At 35.1% G+C, this 22,628-nt stretch overlaps 1 protein-coding gene across 1 annotated transcript; it reads left to right on the forward strand.

The window, feature by feature from the left end:
* Window positions 1-1,909: 1,909 nt before the first annotated feature.
* Window positions 1,910-20,144, forward strand: LOC123529086 (2-aminomuconic semialdehyde dehydrogenase-like). Its single transcript, XM_045309291.2, has 10 exons — window positions 1,910-2,202; window positions 3,700-3,900; window positions 5,571-5,782; window positions 7,047-7,213; window positions 8,064-8,134; window positions 11,264-11,368; window positions 11,671-11,836; window positions 13,124-13,237; window positions 15,381-15,476; window positions 18,114-20,144. The coding sequence occupies exons 1-10, from the start codon at window positions 2,036-2,038 to the stop codon at window positions 18,258-18,260; spliced, it is 1,446 nt and encodes a 481-aa protein (XP_045165226.2). The 5' UTR covers window positions 1,910-2,035; the 3' UTR covers window positions 18,261-20,144.
* Window positions 20,145-22,628: the final 2,484 nt, after the last annotated feature.

Consider the following 22,628-nt stretch of genomic DNA (forward strand, 5'->3'; position numbering starts at 1 on the left):
TGTGTTCGCATTTATGTTAGAAAATGTTTTAAAATTGCTATCGTAAACGATCAATGCCGGCCGAAACTTTGACTGGATGCCTTCGAGACTGACCAGAATTTATCTTACAAAAAGAAAAGAAAAGAAAAAGACATGAAAAAAGATAAACTACTTCGCTAGTCGCTAAAACGCTCGTAAAATATGATCAACACAAACATGGTCGCCGCGGAGTGAGTACTATACATATAGGAAGGAGTTCTGTATTAGTTTGTAGAACTATACATATAGAAAGGAGATCTGTATTAATTTGTAGAACATCATTAATGCATACTTTTTCGATTCGTAACATCAGCAGAATCCCTCGTTATCGCCCTGAAAGGCTAGAGTACCAACCACGTCCAGATAGGATACTGCATATCGTTTTAATATAAAACCACAGGCATTATACATACATGGGCTTACATTTCCGCTTTGAAACAGTTGAAACTGAATAAAACTTTTTATTCAATCAAATTGACCCGATTACAACGGAGAAATTTGCATTTACAATGATACAATCAATTTGAAAATGGATACGACCGAAAGCCTAGCTTACAGAAGTCTTCTCCCGACTGAAGTTAAATACTATTATACTAATAGTATATAATGTTTGAAATATGATTTTAACAACGATCAAATGAATTTTCAAAAGAAGTATATGAATGGGGACGATGAGATTTGATTTAGATTAAAGAATTCTAGAAGCGAACCTAATATGGTGTCTCATGGAAAGCGTCTACAGTTCCTTATGAAATTTTGAACAGCGAGAAATATTTCATTGTTGGTGTTTTCACTAAGATTTGGGTCACCATGCATTGTTATAGAGCGTGATTGTGCATAGGTTAGACATTTTTTTGAACAACAAAAGCTCTGACATTTTTGTAAAGTGGACATTCAAAAAAGAAATGCTGGTACTTTCTATAAGGCCGCAATGGCAGAAAGGTGACGGAGAAATGTTTTCCTATGTAAACGTTTGCTTAGAGAACTGCGCTTGTTACGTAACCGAGCATGTTGAATTTGTCTCGGTCCTATGTAGAAGTGTTTAGGTGTTTTGCGAATGATACCACGGATTCTGTATTTGAACAAAGATTGGCCTAAGGAAGGGGAATTTTGCAACTAAGGAGATAATCATTCCATTCTCTTAAAGATGATGGAAGAAAAGTATTAGGCCTATAAAAAGTGTCGTACGAGTACGTAAAGTCAGACAGATAAGAATTGTCAGAAAATTACACGCACATGCGTACTGTGCGTAACGGTAGTTACGCCCTAAGACTGTTTCAAACTGAGTCTGCTAACGCTATATCTATTATTCTTCTTGGTTGCATTCTTTGCTTCCAAAGGATCTTTTTAAAGATTTTATTAATAGTCGCTATTTCTCATCCTACACGTACATAATTATATCGTACCATGATAGAGCTAGTTATACGTGCCAAGTTGTTTGACATGTAATGTTTATGTCAGATGCCAATGAGGGTTTAGTTTAGCGGATGGGATGAAAAAAACGTAATATGCTGTCCTAAGCCAGGAATATACTGCATACATCTTCCTAAACCAGGAATATACTGTAGAACTGACTTAAGGCCGGCCAGACCCGAACTCGCTCTATTGTAGATCTACATAATTATGGTACAGAATTTAATCTATTTAAATTTCCCGCAATTTGTGGACTGGTTCCGTGCTTCATCGGAATCCAGTACTGTAGATCGAACGGATTTAGCCCGAGAGCGGAATCGAAAGTATAAAAGGAATGTTTATATAACTGATGTTTATTTATTGTTGAAATATTATGAGTAAAATTTATTAATTATGTAACATTTAAAACATTTTAATTGAATTCATTCAATGATGACGAAAATAATTAATTGGACTCGGATTCCGAAATTGTTCCTTTCGATTACGTCACCGAGGCGGAACGAGAACAACAAATCCCAACAAAAAGATTAACTGATTAAATTAATCCTTCTATATGTGACAGGCATTGTCATCCACAGGCGATTGTCTACATTGAAAGAACAAAATGTCTACCATCAAAGTGCAAAATTTCATCAATGGGAAATTCTGTGATAGTGAGAAATACCTGGATAGTTTTGACCCATCTACAGGCGAAGTTTGGGCCAAAATTCCGGACAGCACGGTTGTCAACGTGGAAGCTGCCGTCAGTGCTGCTAAGAATGCCTTTCCCGGGTAAGTGACCTACATTTTACAATCAAGCTTCTGCTCAGAATTCATATAAGCAGAGCCTGGGGTAGCTAAAAAGATTGGCTTCAAACGGGTACTTAAATGGAAGTGTTGGCCCTCTCTGTTGTAACTTCATATAATCAGGCTGGTAACATTGCCCGATCGGGCTTAAGACACAAAAGTAGTATTTCATGAAAAATTAATCGAATTTTCTTTCAAACTTGGTCCATATATTAAGCATAACAAATGATACAAATCAGAATAAAATAACTTGTTGCCTTTAGTATTGGTAGAATTTATTTCCCTTTTCAGATTTTTATGACGCATAATTTTGAAGTCCAAACATATGTTCTAATGCTAAGTTTAAAACAAAGAAAGGGTCATGCTGCCTAATGCTCTAAATTAATTGCGCTAGTACATGAAAGTATACATTTACTCTGCTTTCACTTCGATATTAATAGAAAAATGTTAGTCTAAAAAAATGCTCATGCATCTGCACTAGAAACAAAGTTTTACCCTAAATATATAGAAAAAGGTTTGGCGCACAGTTTGGAGTCAACAGAAAGCACTGACCTTTTCTGTTTTAAATATTGCATTAAAACATTTTTTTTTGGACTTCAAAAATTATGCACCATAAAAAACTGAAAAAGGGAAGTCATTCTAACAAAACTGAAGGCAACAAAGTTTTTCTATCTTGATAATTCATCATATTTATGCTTAAACAATAACCAAGTTTGAAAGAATTATCTTCATTATTTTCCAAGAAATATTTCTTTTTGTGCTTAAGCCCGATCGGGCAATGTTACCAGCCTGATAATTGTATCAAAAAACATAATGATCAGATAATTCCTAGTTTTTTTTTGTGTTTTTATATTGTAATAATGTTTTGTGTTATAAAAATATTTTCATTATATTTTATCATGCATTTTTAGATAGCGTGAATTGTATTGACAATTCAACTATGTATGGAAGAGACCACAACTTGGCACAAGGCCGTCACAGACTTTTTTGGCCGAGCATAATATTGGCCGTAATTGGCTGTACCATTTTTTTTGCAATAAATTTCATCTTTTGCTTTGATTAAAAGTGCCAAAATATTGCCTTGTTAAGTCGTTAATGTAATTATCCACAATCAGCAGTATGACTGCCCGCAGATGTGAAAACTGAGTTGAACTTCGTCACACATGAAAGGCGATATAATTAGTTTAAAATAGATCTGTATAAAGTTGTTTAACATTTACCCTGCTAAATTTCTAAAATGTACTGTCCATTATTCAATTTGTGCAGTACCACTTATTATTCAAAGGGGTCTTCACTGAAAATTTACTGACTGAATTGGGAACAGTGCAGACCTTGATCAGCCTGCACCGATGCTGGTCTTGGTCTGCACTGGCCCACTTGCGCCAGCAGGCTAAATGTTAAAACGGATGGATGTTAAAAATAATCTTATTGTATCGTTACCTTCAAAACGTTTTGTTATTTAGTAATTTTTGTTTTGTTTAGATGGTCAGCGACCCCAGTTCAGGAAAGGTCAAAGGTTATGATGAAGATTGCTGATTTGTTGGAATCTAGACTTGAGGAGTTTGCCGTGTTGGAGTCGAGGGACCAAGGAAAGCCAGTTTGGCTAGCTCGTACTGTAGACATACCAAGGGCTGTATACAATTTTAGATTCTTTGCCACCTGTGCTCTGCATGATCTCAATAGGTATGCAGTGTCATTATTGTACATAAGATGGGGCAGGATTTACAGCTATACTTTGTGACTGAAAAGGATTAAATGAAATATCTTATTATGAACATTATTACAATTACATCTCCCTACATTGTTGGGGAGATACAGTTGAAACTCGATATCTCGAATTCCAAGGGATCGAGCGTTTTACTCTGAGATAACCGAAATTCGATTCAAAATGATATTTTGTACCTGTAGGTGTTTTCGGGATTTGACTTGAAAATGTTTTTGAGATAGCAGGAAATTTGAGATTAGCGAGTTCGAGATATGGAGTTTCAACTGTATATTGATTTTGTCATGTCTGTCAGTTTGTCTGTCTGGACTGCTCGCCTAAACTGCTAGTAGGATTTCAACTAAACTTTGTAGGAAGATGTAGTACCAAGACTACCAAGACTACTTTTGCATATTATCAGCATTTCTCTGTTGATGGATTTTAATGGGGTAATATGGTCCCTTAAATGTCATTATTGGGGAGCATTTGCATGCTTTGTTGTGGTGCTATTAAAGCTACTATTCAGCACCAGAACAGTCTTTGGCCTGAAGAAAGCTTATCCAAAAAATAACCTTTGTGGGATCTTAAGGGGATATAAACTTTATAGAATGATTGTAACTGACCTATTTTATTTTGTGGGTCAAAGGTCAAGGTCACAGTGATCTTGAGATAAAATATGGATTTTTGCACCATAACTAAAGTCCTAGCTGTCAAACTTATAGGATGATTGATTGAGTCTGAAGTTGAACCTAGGGGATTATTGGGTCAAAGGTCAAGGTCACAGTGACATTGAGAGTGAAAGATGATTCAGATCATTTCCCTTTCTATTTAAAAAAAAACCCAGCTTGTATCTTAAACATAGAATGGTTTAACTTTTCTTCTTGCTAAAAATAAATATCTCCAAACACATGTCTTTTGGCTTATAATGGCTGGATTGCATGTCAGTTTCTATGTGTTTTAAGGAAACTTGTGCTTTTACTAAAACCAATTTCTAGTTAAGCTATAAATTCTCAAAAGCAACAGTAGCAATTACAATTTTGACTGTCTTGTTATTTAGATGGGGAATCTGTAATAACAGTCTGCAATTTCCGTTTAATTCTGTATTTTGTGTAGGATTTTGGCATTCCATGATTAGTACAAAAGCCGTATGCTTATAAATATGAGCCACATTTGCGACTGAAGCATACTAAAAAATCTTTAAAAAAAAAAAAAAGGTAATCTAACGGTAGTTGCCAATTGCACTTCGATCAGTGTTTTATTTTAGTTGATTAATGAAGAGTATCTAAAATTTGCAATTTAATTATTGTATCATTTTACTCTGTGTCAAAATAAATAACAACTAAATTAATATGTAAGTAATCCATATGAGATGGTTTCAAGCTATTCTTTCAAAGGTTTTTAGTTGGTGTGAAAATGAAAATCTCTAACTTTCATGATAAAGTTAAATTTTCCACCCATACTGTGAGAATACTGTAAATGTTCACATGCTCTATAAATCCCTGCTTAAATAATATATACATTTTTCATCAGCTGAAACTGTTTATGATTTAATAAATTTGTTGATACATTTCATTTTCAAAATATTTAGTTTGATTTTGAAAATATTTATTTTGTGAAAAGTGATACACATTTAATATATATCTGTACATAGGTCAAATCAGATGCAGGCAGTGGATGCATTCAACTACACAATTAAAATGCCAGTAGGTGTAGCTGGCCTGATAAGCCCTTGGAACCTGCCTATGTACCTGCTTACGTTCAAATTGGCACCAGCAATCATTGCAGGTAACACAGTGGTTGCAAAACCCAGCGAAATGACGTCAGTGACTGCGTGGAAATTAGCGGAAATCTTTAACACTGCAGGTATTAATTGTTATATTATAGGTACTTCTTTTTATGCCCCCACCCCTTCTTCTCACATTTTGAAAAAGAAGGTGTGTATTAGTTTGTTCATTGTTGGTGTGTCAATCAGTAGACCATTTGGTTTCTGATTTATAACTAGAGAACACTTGATCTCACATTGGTCAAACTTCATAGAATGATTACTTGTAAGTAGATGACCCACCCCTATTGATTTGGGGGTCATGGTCATAGTGACCTCAAGACTGGAAATGGTTTATGGGTGGTAACTAAAGATCTAAAGGTGGACAACTTGATAGGATGATTACATTTGGTCAACAGGTGACTAGTATTCTTCTTTGGGGATTGTAGGTCAAACGTCAAGGTCACATTGATTTTGAAAGAAAAAATGGTTCCCACTCCATAACTAAAGAATGCTTTGATACAGTCGTTAAACTTCATGAGATGATTAAATGACCCCTACTGTTTAAAGAATTGGTATATCAGAGGTCAAGGTCACTGTGAATGTGAAAAATAAAACTGATTCTGCTCTGTAACTAAACGATGTCAAATTTAACGACTGCAGTTAGAAGATGACCCTATTTTTTATGCATGAGTAGGTCAAAGGTCAAGGTAACAGTTACCTCAAGAAATGAAATGATTTTACAATAACTGACTCAGTGTAGGAAACAGCATTACATACATTGAAAAACAAAGTCACTTTTGATTAAATGAAAGACAAAGAATGCATTGGTTGTCTTCATACGTTGGTTGCTTGGAGTCAGATGACCCCAGTTGTATCTGAGGTCATTTGGTCAAAAGTTGATGTCGCAGCAAACGAAGTTACATATCTTCTTGCCTCTTATAAGCCAGCATTGGGGGCATAAGTGTTCAAAAAGCGCTAAGAAATTCAGAAAAACTTATATATGTTATATATATTGTGAAAACATCAGTTTGTATGGGGGACAAATTTTCTCTGATTAGCCAATGAAATTTTATCTCAAGGAAGCAGTAAAATTCCCATTCATCTATGTTCAAAGATCAAATCGACAAAATAATATCCCTACAAGATTTCTGTTTTTGACAAGACCATGAATTTTGTGCCCACAAAATCAAATGATTTTACAGTTGAAAACAGCATTACATACATTAAAAACAAAGTCACTTAATATTTTGACTAAATGAAAATTCAGGTTGTTGAAAAGTATACCATAACTATATCATTTAACAAATACATGTATTCTTTCCATTTATTTAGCAGAGTAAATTGGTAATTTTCTGTATACAGGGCTGCCGCCTGGGGTGATCAACTTTGTGTTTGGGTATGGACCAACAGCTGGGGAGGCAATAGTGCGACACCCAGGCGTACCTATTGTATCATTCACTGGTGGTACTGTTACAGCAGTGAAACTGAGAATTGCAGCAGCACCATTCAGCAAGAAACTCTCACTAGAGGTAGCAATAAACCATTTAGCATTGGGTTTTGACGTTATTTCATATCCTTTGGACACATGTAGTATATTCAAATTTAATGATGATGTTAGTTTTTTTGTGCTTCCTTGGAAACAACATTTATTGCACTGTCAACATTGGCTGATATTATATGGACAGGTCTCTAGGCAGTGTTTGTTCTAGGGCTATATAATTGCCTTTGAGTATTGAAATTCCCAATTTAGATATCAACCTCTGATCAACATTGCAAATATGTGAAGCTTTGGTAATATCCTATTAGTAACCAGATAGATAGTACGTTAGGCCCTGGAAAAGGACAGTTGATAAAAAATACTTTCCACTTGAATGAATTATTTTATATATAGCTGTAGAGTGTTGATATACATTTGTTTTTATCATGACCCTTTAATTTATTCAGCAGCTCTCATTTACTTGCAGATCTGACACATTAAGGCTCTGTTTTTGACTATTTTGAAAACATGTTTATTGACAATTTTATTACTTGTTCACTTTCAAATACACTGACTGTGAAAATAAAACTCTTTATCTTGAAATTAGTTACACAGTGTTGATATTCCTATGACATTTTAGTGGCACTGTAAAAATTACACATTGTGATATTTAAAAATTTGTTTTGGGCCTGCAGGATAGAGATCGTCAAACATGATACGTACCTGTGTCCATTGAATAATGCCTAGATTGGAATAACAACAGCCATGCCTAAGATAACATGGAATTCTAAACAGCACATTTGTATATAGTTATATATAGCAAGAAGTATAGAAAAGTTGGACTAGTTTTATGACAATTGTCTGTTTGCAAAATTTCTATGGTTATGTTTATTCATTTTCAGCTTGGAGGAAAGAATCCAGGTGTGATATTTGATAATGCAGACATGGAAAAATGTATTGTTACAACTATCAGGTACTATTTATTTATTTATTTGGGTTTTACGGCGCACCAACACAGTATAGGTTATATGGTGCCAAACAGGACTACAAATTTTGGTTTAATTCACATCTCATTTACATCGAAATAAAAACATGAGGTATGGAATCAAAATCTGTATACCTGCTGGAATCACAGAGTTACAGCAAAACCAAGTGTTAAGACCCTTTTAGTCGCCTTTTACGATCATGCAAGGGTAAGGCAGTGGTTCCAATTATTTTCATACACAGATTGTCCCAGAACCACATGGGGCCTATCAGGTACTAGTAACTGTAAAGCATTATATATAAGCCATGCACTTCAAGCTGAAGTTGAAAGGACGATGTATGAAAAGTTGTGACTTAATTGAATTGAAATCCACACTGCTGAGAGTTATTACAAAAAAAATGCTATCTAAGCAACTTCGTTAATTTTTCTTTGCAGTGTAAAATGAAATCAGCTTGATGCAAGATAAGTGAGATGTGTGTGTCAAAATCGTTTACTATTCATCTTCTAATAAAGTCATTAAAACATTTATTTACATTATCTCAACCTTATTTACATCTTCATTTTTAGCTTTTGTGATCGCGCGGTGTCCGTCGTCCTTCCATGCGTGCGTCTTAGCGTGCGTGCGTCCGTCCGTAAACTTTTGCTTGTGACCACTCTAGAGGTCACATTTTTCATGGGATCTTTATGAAAGTTGGTCAGAATGTTTATCTTGATGATATCTAGGTCAAGTTGGAAACTGGGTCACGTGCCGTCAAAAACTAGGTCAGTAGGTCTAAAAATAGAAAAACCTTGTGACCTCTCTAGAGGCCATATATTTCACAAGATCTTCATGAAAATTGGTCAGAACGTTCACCTTGATGATATCTAGGTCAAGTTCGAAACTGGGTCACGTGCCATCAAAAACTAGGTCACCAGGTCAAATAATAGAAAAACCTTGTGACCTCTCTAAAGGCCATATTTTTCATGGGATCTGTATGAAAGTTGGTCTCAATGTTCATCTTGATGATATCTAGGTCGATTTCAAAACTGGGTTACGTGCGGTCAAAAACTAGGTCAGTAGGTCTAAAAATAGAAAAACCTTGTGACCTCTCTAGAGGCCATATATTTCATGAGATCTTCATGAAAACTGGTCAGAATGTTCACCTTGATGATATCTAGGCCAAGTTCGAAAGTGGGTCACATGCCATCAAAAACTAGGTCAGTAGGTCTAAAAATAGAAAAACCTTGTGACCTGTCTAGAGGCCATATATTTTACAAGATCTTCATGAAAATTGGTCAGAACGTTCATCTTGATGATATCTAGGTCAAGTTCGAAACTAGGTCACATGCCATCATAATCTAGGTAAGTAGGTCAAATAATAGAAAAACCTTGTGACCTCTCTAAAGGCCATATTTTTCATGGGATCTGTATGAAAGTTGGTCTGAATGTTCATCTTGATGATATCTAGGTCAAGTTCGAAACTGGGTCACTTGCGGTCAAAAACTAGGTCAGTAGTTCTAAAAATAGATAAACATTGTGACCTCTCTAGAGGCCATATATTTCACAAGATCTTCATTAAAATTGGTCAGAATGTTCACCTTGATGATATCTAGGTCAAGTTCGAAACTGGGTCACGTGCCATCAAAAACAAGGTCAGTAGGTCAAATAATAGAAAAACCTTGTGACCTCTCTAAAGGCCATATTTTTCATGGGATCTGTATGAAAGTTGGTCTGAATGTTCATCTTGATGATATCTAGGTTGAGTTCAAAACTTGGTCACGTGCGGTCAAAAACTAGGTCAGTAGGTCTAAAAATAAAAAAACCTTGTGACCTCTCTTAGAGGCCATATATTTCATGAGATCCTCATGAAAATTGGTCAGAATGTTCACCTTGATGATGTCTAGGTCAAGGTCGAAAGTGGGTCACGTGCCATCAAAAACTAGGTCAGTAGGTCTAAAAATAGAAAAACCTTGTGACCTCTCTAGAGGCCATATATTGTACAAGATCTTCATGAAAATTGGTCAGAATGTTCACCTTGATGATATCTAGGTCAAGTTCGAAACTAGGTCACGTACCTTTATAATCTAGGTCAGTAGGTCAAATAATAGAAAAACCTTGTGACCTCTCTAAAGGCCATATTTTTCATGGGATCTGTATGAAAGTTGGTCTGAATGTTCATCTTGATGATATCTAGGTCAAGTTCGAAACTGGATCACGTGCGGTCAAAAACTAGGTCAGTAGGTCTAAAAATAGAAAAACCTTGTGACCTCTCTAGAGGCCATACTTGTGAATGGATCTCCATAAAAATTGGTCAGAATGTTCACCTTGATGATGATATCTAGGTCAAGTTTGAAACTGGGTCACGTGCCTTAAAAAGCTAGGTCAGTAGGTCAAATAATAAAAAGACCTTGTGACCTCTCTAGAGGCCATACTTTTCATGGGATCTGTATGAAAGTTGGTCTGACTGTTCATCTTGATGATATCTAGGTCAAGTTTGAAACTGGGTCAACTGCGGTTAAAAGCTAGGTCAGTAGGTCTAAAATTATTAAAATCTTTTGACCTCTCTAGAGGCCATATTTTTCAATGGATTTTCATGAAAATTGACCTGAATGTTCACCTTGATAATTTCTAGGTCAATTTCAAAACTGGTCACGTGCGGTCAAAAACTAGGCCAGTAGGTATAAAAATACAAAAACCTTGTGACCTCTCTAGAGGCCATATTTTTCATGAGATCTTCATGAAAATTAGTGAGAATGTTCACCTTGATGATATCTAGATAAAATTCAAAACAGGGTCACTTACCTTCGAAAACTAGGTCAATAGGTCAAATAATAGAAAAACCTTGTGACCTCTCTAGAGACCATATTTTTCAATGGATCTTCATGAAAATTGGTCAGAATTTTTATCTTGATAATATCTAGGTCAAGTTCAAAACTGGGTCACATGAGCTCAGAAACTAGGTCACTATGTCAAATAATAGAAAAAACGAGGTCATACTCAAAACCGGGTCATGTTGGAAGAGGTGAGCGATTCAGGACCATCATGGTCCTCTTGTATTAGTTCAGTAGAAGTTAGCTCTTAAAGTTTAATCATTAGGATCTTACACGTAAAATTTTACAGAAATTCTATATTTACAGGTCAAGTTTTATAAACCAAGGAGAGATTTGTTTATGTACAAGTAGACTGTATGTACAGAGGGGAGTATACAAAACTTTTGTAGACAAGTTTGTGCAGGAAGCCAAGTAAGATTTCAACTAAGAGGCAGTTTTATTTCACAGACATTATTTTAATGTTCATTTTATTTTATTTTACATTACTATATAGTTCCACTATTGTTAGTTCTCTAATCTTTCATGGGTTAAAAAATGAACCGAGATGTCATAGAATTTCAGAATTTTACTTCTGTCATTTTTTGAGACCATTTAAACAGTGATCAACATCTCTGATGTGGATTGATGGAATCAGACAGTTGTTTTCAAAACATACATTAGGGTTTCTACTGAGGCTTATCAGATGTTTGTGAAATAATATGTCACTTTTTTAGGAAACTAGTTGTTGGGGACCCAAAAGCTGAAGGGGTTTTCATGGGAGCCCTCATTAGTAAAGAGCACCTTGCCAAGGTAAAAGGTTATGTTGACATAGCAAGACAAGAAGGAGCCAGTATTCTGTGTGGTGAGGAGGACCTTAATCTCCCAGCTGAAAACAAAAATGTAAGTCGAATAAAAGTATAGTCAAACCTGTATTAAGCAACAAACCAAAAGAGTGACAAGAGTCTAGTCGCTTAAGGCAAGTTGAAGTTAGAGCAAAAGGTCAATTTGGGAAGTTGGCCAACTGGCTGCTTTACAGATGTAGATATTTAATGCAGGTGGCTGTTAAGGCAGGTTTAACTGTAACCATAATGACTAGACTGCCCTAGTGACCTGTTTTTTATGACTCCATTTTCAAAGACACCCTGCATTGTATAACTTTAATCGTCTTCCCCCACCCCCCCTCCCCACACACACACCCAGTGACAATGTTCAATGAACTTTACTATTGAATTGTTTATATCAACTACCATCATTAGTTTAAAAGATTTGTGACCATGAAATTCATTGCCTGAACCGATAATTTGTTAGTTTATATCCATCTTTAATATACTATCAAAATGAATACTATTGTCATACATTTTATGATATACTTATTAAGGTAGTTCTGCACGTTTGAAAAACCGGAAGTGATGGCGCAACGTCTTTTATCCGGAAAACGTAGAATAAAGCCTGGATTCGGCGTACGGAAATGAAAATCAGTTTATGAATTAATGGCAACCTGTGAATTGATTTATTAAAATGGCACTGTTACTATCTTTCTAAAGTTAAAATATCATATGAAAACATGTGACACGTTAAATAATTCAAAATAATGTCTTAAATATAGCTTGAAATGGGCAGTTCACTTTAATCATGGCCAAATATCTCAAAAGTAAGCACACGGACCTATACATTTTATTTCACCATATTATAGGCCATATGTTTATTTACCTTTGTGAGAAGTTTCATTGAATTCTACATTTTAGAAAAAATTCTATTCGCGAAAATGTTATGAAAGTTGCGATTTTCCCATAGACTCCCATTATGAAAAATTGCGTAAGATCCAAATTTTTCATATCAGTCTAGCAAAAAATCAAGCACATGGCCCTATCTTTTTTATTTGCTGAATTTTCTTAATATATTCCGAAGTTTTGAAAAATCTGAGTTTAATCAAATTCTACATTGTAGAAAAAATTTCGATCCAAAAGTGCAGAACTACCTTAAAGGCTTGTAAGTTGTCTCTTATCTGGAAAGAGGCTAATGCTCAAAAATGGTGGTGCTTCATTATCTACTTATTATTGATCTATTTCTCTTTTGATTACAATTGAAAAAGTGTTAGAAGGTCAGATATTCCAGATTGAAATCATTTTTCATTACAGTCAAACTATCTTGAAGAGGAAATGAAATTTGGTCTATTTACATTTTCAGGGATATTTCATGCGTCCGACTGTGATCACGGATGTAAAGGACACATCACGTCTGATGACAGAGGAAATATTCGGCCCCGTTGTTTGTATTGTGCCATTTGATACCACTGATGAGGTTTGCATTCATTTTACATTTTTCACATGGAGTATGTAGCCAAAACATTGTACAGTCGAGTGCACTTAATACGAACTCGCTTGATACGGATATACATGTAACGAACAAAATCTGGATTCCCTGGCCGAGTCCTATTTCCTTTGTAAAATTATTTTGGTAATAGCGAACTTGCTTCATATGTCCAAAATTACATGTATTCACTACTGTACTTCCATATAGCGGAAGCTATTCACCGTTGATACAGCCCAACTTGCTTGGACAAATTATCCAGTGAGTCATACCTTCGCTAATACGAATTTTACTTGATACGAACATATTTCCCAGGCCCCGATGAGCTCATATAAAGCGAGTTTGACTGTACTTTTGTTGTTCTATTGATGGGTCTACTTTTTCGCAGTTGCAGTTTTTTTTCTGGATGCAATACAGCTGATGTTGAGGACATGTCATTTCTTACATCACAGCTTGGTTGTTATTACCTATTTACGTGCTTTATATTGTTATTTATGATGGATGCAAATTACCACCCATTGTAGTCCCTTGACAATAAATTTCCCTGTTCTAGAAAAAGTGAATTTAAGACCTTCAAACCCCATTCTTTTTCATACCTCAACTTATTAAACATAGCAAAGATTTTCACACTGTACATTGAATAACTTTTTCCTTTAAATGCATACAAAAAAGGGATAGATTAAGATATGCAATTAAGGTTATAAAGTAAACAAACACACAAGCGTTTTTTATCGTTTTAAAACTTTCTCCATCTTTTATGTATAATTTCTGGTTAGTAAAATGTGGTATGTCATTTTAGAGGGCAGGGAGGGGGTGACAAACAGTTTGTCAGGACAATGATTGGGATCTTCTTTGGGTCCCTGGGATCATTCAAGGTCATTTTAAAAATAGAAAAATGGTTTACGCTCAATAACTTAACTTAGGAATGACATATATTTGCTTAACTTGATGTGTAGGTAGCTTAAGTGGAGGTGACAGTTAGGATTGCATTTGGGGCGGCTGATGTCAAAGTCACTGTTACTAAAAATGGAAAAATGGGTTTTGCTAAATATTTTATTTTAAGGTATACATATTGTGACCAGACTTGGTATGTAGGGACAAAGGATGGGGTTATATTTAGGGTCAGTCGGATCAAAGCCTAGGTCACTTTTACTGAATATTAAGAAAAAATAATAGTTTACACTAAATAGTTAAGGAATGAAAACTAGTACCGGTAGTGATTTATAGGTAGGTTATATGGAGGTGACAATTTAAAAGCATTTGGGGTTTGAGTCAAGGTCAAAATGATTGCTAAAAAAATAGAAAAAAGTTTCTGCTCAGTATCTTTAGTTCAGGTACTATTATCACCAGACTTGGTTTGTAGATAGCCTTTATAGAGGCAAAGTTTAGGAATATATTTGGGGTCACTAAGGTCAAAGCCAAGGTCACTGTCACTTAAAGTAGAAGAACAGTTTCCACTCAATAACTGTAGTTATGAAATAGATAAAGTGGTGAAATTTGGTCTGTAGGTAGCCAAGATGACAATTTGGATTGCATTTTGGGCCACTTGGTCAAGGTCAGGGTCACTATTGCTAAAAAATAGAATAAATAGTTTCAGCTCAATAAATTTAGTTTGGGTATAGCTGTTATCAACAAATGTGGCATATTGATGGAGACAAAGGTTGGAAATATGTTTTGGGTAAATTAGATCAAGGTCATAAAACACTTAAAAGGTTAAACAATGAAATACTTTATTAATGTTCATAACATGAACCACAATGTCAGCATTGCTTGATTACATTCAGGTAATTTGCTTTTGAATTTTCATTAATAGGGATGTCATTAATCTACACTTTGCCAATGATAGCGCATATGTAAAAAGGTTTGTTAACATGCACTGCGTATATGCATGAGAATTTCTCTGCGAACACACATTTACTCTCCTGTTAAAACACCTGAAAATAACAAAAAAAAACACAGTTTTACGCTGGAACAGTCTTTTACCTGAGTTACTCACGTGTAGCTGCTTTTACCTTGCACTTAAAAGAATCAAGGGTAGCGTCTGGAACTGGAGGATCTATTTAAATTCTAAAACAGTTCTTGTAAAGCAGTTGCAAGATAGGAACATGCAGTGATTACTTTTACATGTTTTTAGGTGATAGAGCGAGCCAATGCTGTGAAGTATGGACTTGCTGCAACAGTCTGGAGTACTGATGTGACTACACTTCACAGAGTGTCTCAGAAACTACATGTAAGTTTGTTTACATGGGTGTATATTTCATTGTGTCATTGACATATTGCCAGTGGTGCCTAAACTGATAATGTTGTCATCATGATGAGTATGCATACTAGTATAGGGGGGACATGATGATTCATAATTATTTTTAAAGTGCAAATTACATAGAATGAACACAACAGGAAAGACTAAATTTTGTTTGTTTGTTACAGAGTGCTGCTCAGAAGGTGTTAATTTACCAAAAATAGCAGCTTACAGGAAATATCTGTCTTTCTTGTTTTGTTTGGTTTAAATTCATACGGACACAAATTAAGGTCATACTGTGACTTTCAAGCTTTTGATAGTGAAGGAATACTGAAGGTGCCCTTCCAGGCATTATTTCAACCTCGAGTGGGCACCTGAGTAGAACCACAAACCTTCCAAAAGCCAGCTGGCTGGCTACCTCAAATGAAATAATTCTAAACCCCAAGCGAGGTTTAGAACCAACAACTGTAAGGGGCAAATAATTCGAATTTAGCTGTCTTAATCTCTCTCTCCAGAATGTTTGTTATTAAACAGAGGATTTACACAGTAGTGCCTAACTTTATACTAAAACATAAAAGTTTACAAGTATGTTATTTTTAGCTCACCTGAGCAATGCTCAGGTGAGTTTTTCTGATCACTCGATGTCCGTCGTCTGTCTGTCTGTCTGTCGTCTGTCTGTCCGTCAACATTTAGCTTGTGTATGCGATAGAGGCTGTATTTTTCAACTGATCTTCATGAAATTTGGTCAGAATGATTACCTTGATGAAATCTAGGCCGAGTTTGAAAATGGGTTATCTGGGGTTAAAAACTAGGTCACTAGGTCAAATCAAAGAAAAACCTTGTGTATGCGATAGAGGCTGTATTTTTCAATTAATCTTCATGAATTTTGGTCAGAATGATTATCTTGATAAAATCTAGGCTGAGTTTGAAAATGGGTCATCTGGGATCAAAAACTAGGTCACTAGGTCAAATCAAAGAAAAACCTTGTGTATGCGATAGAGGCTGTATTTTTCGATTAATCTTCATGAATTTTACTCAGAATCATTATCTTGGTAAAATCTAAGCCGAGTTTGAAAATGGTCATCTGGGGTTAAAAACTAGGTCACTAGGTCAAATCAAAGAAAAACCTCGTGTATGCGATAGAGGCTGTATTTTTCAATTAATCTTCATGAATTTTGGTCAAAATGATTGCCTTGATAAAATCTAGGTCAAGTTTGAATATGGGTCATCTGGGGTTAAAAAGTAGGTCATTAGGTCAAATCAAAGAAAAACTTGTGTATGCGATAGAGGCTATATTTTTCAAATGATCTCCATGAAATTTGGTCAGAATGATTGCCTTGATGAAATCTAGGTCAAGTTTGAATATGGGTTATCTTGGATTAAAAATTAGGTCACTAGGTCAAATCAAAGAAAAACCTTGTGTATGTGATAGAGGCTGTATTTTTCGATTAATCTTCATGAATTTTGGTCAGAATGATTATCCTGGTAAAATCTAAGCCTAGTTTGAAAATGGGTTATCTGGAGTCAAAAACTAGGTCACTAGGTCAAATCAAAGAAAAACCTTGTGTATGCGATAGAAGCTGTATTTTTCAATTAATCTTCATGAATTTTGGTCAGAATGATTGCCTTGATAAAATCTAGTTAAAGTTTGAATATGGGTCATCTGGGGTTAAAAAGTAGGTCATTAGGTCAAATCAAAGAAAAACTTTGTGTATGCGATAGAGGCTATATTTTTCAATTGATCTCCATGAAATTTGGTCAGAATGATTGCCTTAATGAAATCTAGGTCAAGTTCGAATATGGGTTATCTTAGGTCAAAAATTAGGTCACTAGGTCAAATCAAAGAAAAACCTTGTGTTTGCGATGGAGGCTGTATTTTTCAATTGATCTTTATGAAATTTGGTCAGAATGATTGCCTTGATGAAATCTGGATAGAATTTGAATATGGGTCATCTGTAGTCAAAAAGTAGGTCACTAGGTTAAATCAAAGAAAAACCTTGTGTATGTGATAGAGGCTGTATTTTTCAACTGATTCGTGAAATTTTGTCAGAATGATAGCCTTGATAAAATCTACGTCAAGTTCGAATATGGGTCATCTGGGTTCAAAAACTAGGTCACTAGGTCAAATGAAAGAAAAACCTTGTGTATGCGATAGAGGCTATATTTTTCAATTGATCTTCATGAAATTTGGTCAGAATAATAGCCTTGAGTTCGAATATGGGTCATCTGGGGTCAAAAACTAGGTCACTAGGTCAAATCAAAGAATATATTTGTTTTTGCTCCAATTTTAATGATAATTGGTCAGAATATTTTTTTCCATGAAATCACTAGGTCAAACATGTTTACACTGTTATGGTGTTTTATGGTGTGTTTCTCAGGTGAGCGACCTAGGGCCATCTTGGCCCTCTTGTTTTAAAAACATTTTAAAATGCAGACATTGTCATGAGAAAATCATAGTTGTAAGTTTTAACTGAAGTGGAAATTTTACTTACACCGAAATAGAAAATTTAGCGTGCTTAACAATTTTGTATGTTTAAATTTTTGATATTCTGGAATGATGTTTATATTTTGCGCAATTTTGTTTTACATATCGCCATATCTCATATATATTTGTGCTTCTCGATATAGGCAGGAACAGTATGGGCTAACTGCTGGCTGGTTCGTGACCTCAATATGCCATTTGGCGGGATGAAAGAGTCTGGAACTGGAAGAGAAAGTGCCAAAGATTCCATCGAATTCTTTACCGAGGAAAAAACAATCTGTGTAAAACTGTAATCAAAAGATACTGACTTGTCAGAAGTTTTATATGTAACATTTTCAAGAAATAGTTTTGCCACATTTTTTTTCCAAAGATTTTCATACTGCTGTGATAGTTCATGTATGACATATTATGTAATGGGTAGGTTTCACTTTCAAAACTCCCAAACTGTGATATTGAATACAGGTTATTTTGTTAAATGTGTGTTTTGTAAGGCTGTAAAGCAAAAAATTCCCCTCCCCCAAAAAATGATTTTATAAAAATGCAATTTTTGCTGTAATTTTTGCTAGATTCTGATTATAAACTTTCAGAATACCCTGAAATCCCGAAAATAAGCTGTGGCTTATTCTAAATTTTCGTAAGGATTTGGTGGCTTATTATTGAGACTAGCTTATTATTGAGTCCGGCAAACTTTAGAGTACATATACCCGGTAAGGGTTTAAAAACCAGCATATTTATGAGTACCAAAATATTGCAGATACGGATGTCATATTTTTTGCTTTTTAGTAAAAACATTGACGTCGGTAAACACTTATACTTCTGACATACCTGTTTTTGTTACAATTTCTTAATGGAAATAATCTGATGCTAACAGATAATTATCCATTAAATAGTTTTGTCTGGCCTAAGAAACAAATACTCCTACGATTTAATCGCCCAACGGATATGAATAACTTACACAATACGTGATAAACACCACATTTTGTTATCAATTCAACCAAGTATACTGAGCGTTTTATAGGCTTTCTTATAAGTACATGTACACTGTTGCATGTTTTACAGAATGCTATTCCTGATACAAATAAGTGGACGGCTTATTTTTGAGTGCGGCTAATTTATGAGCCCTTTTTGCCTGTAGTGAAATGATGGCTAATTTTCGAGACCGGCTTTTTATCAAAACCGGCTTATTTGCAGGATTTCAGGGTATCTCAGTAAGCATAAAGCTTATAGTAATTACTGTACACTGTTAAAGAGATCTCTTTTCTTTTTTGAAATTTTCATTGGCCAGTAGAAAAATACAGCTTTGCTTTGAAGCTACCACCACTACGGGAGACATACATGTATAGAATATTGCATAACTTAGGAATGAGTATTAGACATTTGAAAATGATTTTATTTGCAGCTAGATAGAAATTTAATGTGCTTAGTATTTCCTGAAGCCAGTTAGAATGGAATATTTTTTGTGCCAACCAAAATTTTTAAGAGTGGCACTTAGTTTTGCCCTTGTCCATACACCGTCTTAATTTGTGTTATGCATATTTCAAGGAGTATTTGACCGTGAGTCATCAAACCTCACAGAATGTTAGCCCTTATCATGCTGGATGCGATTGATTCTGCCTTTGCGACCAGTGTAGATCATGATCTGCACTGTTTGCCATTCAGTCATTATATTTTTGGTAATCACCCCTTTTAACAGTTTATGGTACTGTCCAAATTGAAAGATGGACAAGTTCATTATAGAAATTTACCAGGATAAGGGTTAGTCAGTCTGGGAAGTTGTGCACCTGATGTTTTAATTGGGATTTCAGAAGTTCTGACCCTTGACTTAGTCAAAAATATCAATAATAATTAAGGCCTAAAAGTTTGTGTCACATGTATCTCAAAAATCATTTAACCTAACATCATGAAACATTATAGGAATATTGTTCAGCATGTGAAGTTATGCACCTGGGGTTTTGATTGCGATTTCTCTCAGTCAGACCAGAGTAATGGCCCTTGATTAAGTCAGAGATATGCATTATGGGCATACAAGTTTGTATTGGATGTGTCTCAAAAATGTTTTGACTTTGAGTGAAAAACATTCAAGGATTATTAAATAGTATGTTAGGATGTGTGCCAGGTGTTCTGTTTGGGATTTCACTCAGCCAGACCAAATTTATGGTTTTTTAATTAGTGAAAAATACACATAAGGTGCGTGAAAGTTTATGTTGCATAATTCTTAAAAATATTTCACAGAGTCACAAAACCATGTACAGTGACAAGAAGTGTGGAACTCAGTGTTCTATGGGCACACATCTAGTTTATATATGGGGTCTAAAAATCAGTTGCAGAACTGGGAAATCAGTCGATACATAAATGCTACAATTATTGTGCAAAAAGAGGCATTTTCACTGGTGCTGGTTAAGTTCATGTTGACATAATGCATTTAAGTGTTTCAACTTGTTTATGAGATTGTTATGTGATTTAACAATTTATCGCTTCGAATATTTATGTATTAGTTATTTTATTTTGTTTTGTGAAGTGTGGTGCTGACGCTCAGGTTTATATTTTTCCTGCTCATGTGTATATTTAGTAATAAATGGGCATGCTCATGATGCTGCTACCTGTAAATTTTATTTTGTTGCACTATCTTATTTTTCTGGGGGGTTTTTTTGTTGTTTTTGTTTTTTTATGGGGTGCCGTTTTACAAATGTTCAACCATTTTCAGAAAATCATTTCTTGAAATCAAGAATTTTATATTTTTTGTTTTCTTGATATTATGAAATAATTTCTTAGCCTTATTTTCTGATATCAAGATTTGATTTTATATCAGACATTCAATTCACAGGCAACTGAAATTGCACCATCATCATGGACCCCAAACGTCTAGATATGAAAAATGTCTCCTTAGTATTATATGAGAGGGCATAATACTTTCTGTTTTATCACAGAGTGCATCCGCTTCTCCGAGTTAGTGCATCCTCTTTTCTGAGGAATAGAACTGGCGACCTTTGTTATCACAGAGAGCGTCCTTCTCACCGAGCAATCCAACTGGCGACCTCTGTTATCACGGGGAGCTTCAGTATAACCAAGGAATCCGACTTGCAGCTGCCATTATGAGTGACAGAGAGCATTCTTTTCAACAGCTGGCAATCTCTGTTACCAGAGAATATGCTTCTCGATCACTGGGAATCGAACTAGCAACATCTTTTATCATGGATTAATCCTTCTAACAAAGGAATTAAAGTACAACCACTATTATCACTGCCACTGTGTTCCTTTTACCAACTAGCAATCGTTTTGACAGAAAGTGTTTTAACACAGAAAGCATTCCCATACCAAGGGAGTAGAATTTCTTATCTGTTAAGTTACTCAGGCTGTGTAAGCGTCTCTGGGAAGTTATTCAGTCAAACACAAAGTTATTTCTTTAGCTAAGGAAATACTGTGCACTAAGGAAGTTGAGACTTTATAAGCCTGTGTGTAGAAATTGTTAAACAGAATAATTTTGGTACTCTGAATATGAAACGAAGCGTCTATTAACCCTTACCCTGCTGTATTTCTATAATGGACTGGTCCATCTTTCAATTTGGACAGTACCACTTATTACTCAAAGGGGTTTTCACTGAAAATTTACTGACTGAATAGCGAACAGTGCAGACCATGATCAGACTGCACGGATGTGCAGGCTGATCTTGGTCTGCACTGGTCGCAAAGGCAGAATCATCTGCCGCCAGCAGGCTAAGGGTTAAAACTGAATGTATATAATGTTTGTGCAGCTATACTGAATGGGTATGAGAACGACTGGTCTTTTGTTCTGCCTAGTGTTGTTTGAACCTATATATAAGAGTTTCTCTGTCGAATGTTTACAGAAAAAAATGCATAAGATCTGATTTTTCAAATAAGGAATGCCCCTTTGAATATCGTTGCTTTGTCTTACCGGCTTTTTTCCAAAATGGTGGAAACAAATCTATGGCGAATTCTTTTTCATACAGTACCTAATTTCTCCGACACATTTATTGCAAAAAAATCAGATAACTGTTAGATCATGCGTTAAATGAATCATTAAATAATTATTTAAGTAAAGCTGTTAGATGTCAGTGCTAATAAACTCTTTATAGATAGGAAAATCGTAGGATTTGTTTATTTTGGGACCATTCAAAATGTAGACAGATATTTGATATAATATATACATATCATCAATGACACAGCTGTGTTCTTACAAAGAGTGATATGTCCTAGTCTGTCTACTGATTAGATAATCTGTCCGGTCAAATTTTATACAAGATTGAAATTTTCAGTATTTGGGCTTCTCAGACGTATATTGTATTAATCATACATCTACGAGTACCCGTACAAGTATGAAATAAAAGCTTCTCTTTTTAATATACTAGCTGATTGGACAATATTGTTAAGTAGTGGTGTAAACACGTGGAAGTGGAAAATACAATGAGAAATTTCAGTGTTTCGGCCTTAAATCGAATTCAGATGTTCTAGAGTGGCCGATTGGTTTACAACTGGTCGGTCCACCGTTCATTTATTGTTGTACGTATAGTCACGTCTGCACCTCATTAGTCGTCAAAATACCAGCGTTTCCAGAACAAACACAGTGTATATAATAAAAATCGGTAAAAAAACGTAAGCTTATTGCTTGTTTAAAGATGAGTACTTTCAAGTTGACTTTCATA

This window comes from Mercenaria mercenaria, chromosome 13 (genome assembly GCF_021730395.1).
Source record: "Mercenaria mercenaria strain notata chromosome 13, MADL_Memer_1, whole genome shotgun sequence".
NCBI lineage: Eukaryota > Metazoa > Mollusca > Bivalvia > Venerida > Veneridae > Mercenaria > Mercenaria mercenaria.

What these genes read in the sequence shown, in the direction of transcription:
- LOC123529086 (XM_045309291.2), top strand. Translation starts at nt 2,036, where the DNA reads ATGTCTACCATCAAAGTGCAAAATTTCATCAATGGGAAATTCTGTGAT. An exon ending in GCAAGAAACTCTCACTAGAG is followed by an intron (nt 7,214 to 8,063) that starts GTAGCAATAAAC and finishes ATTCATTTTCAG; the next exon opens with CTTGGAGGAAAGAATCCAGG. An exon ending in TGTATTGTTACAACTATCAG is followed by an intron (nt 8,135 to 11,263) that starts GTACTATTTATT and finishes CTATATTTACAG; the next exon opens with GTCAAGTTTTATAAACCAAG.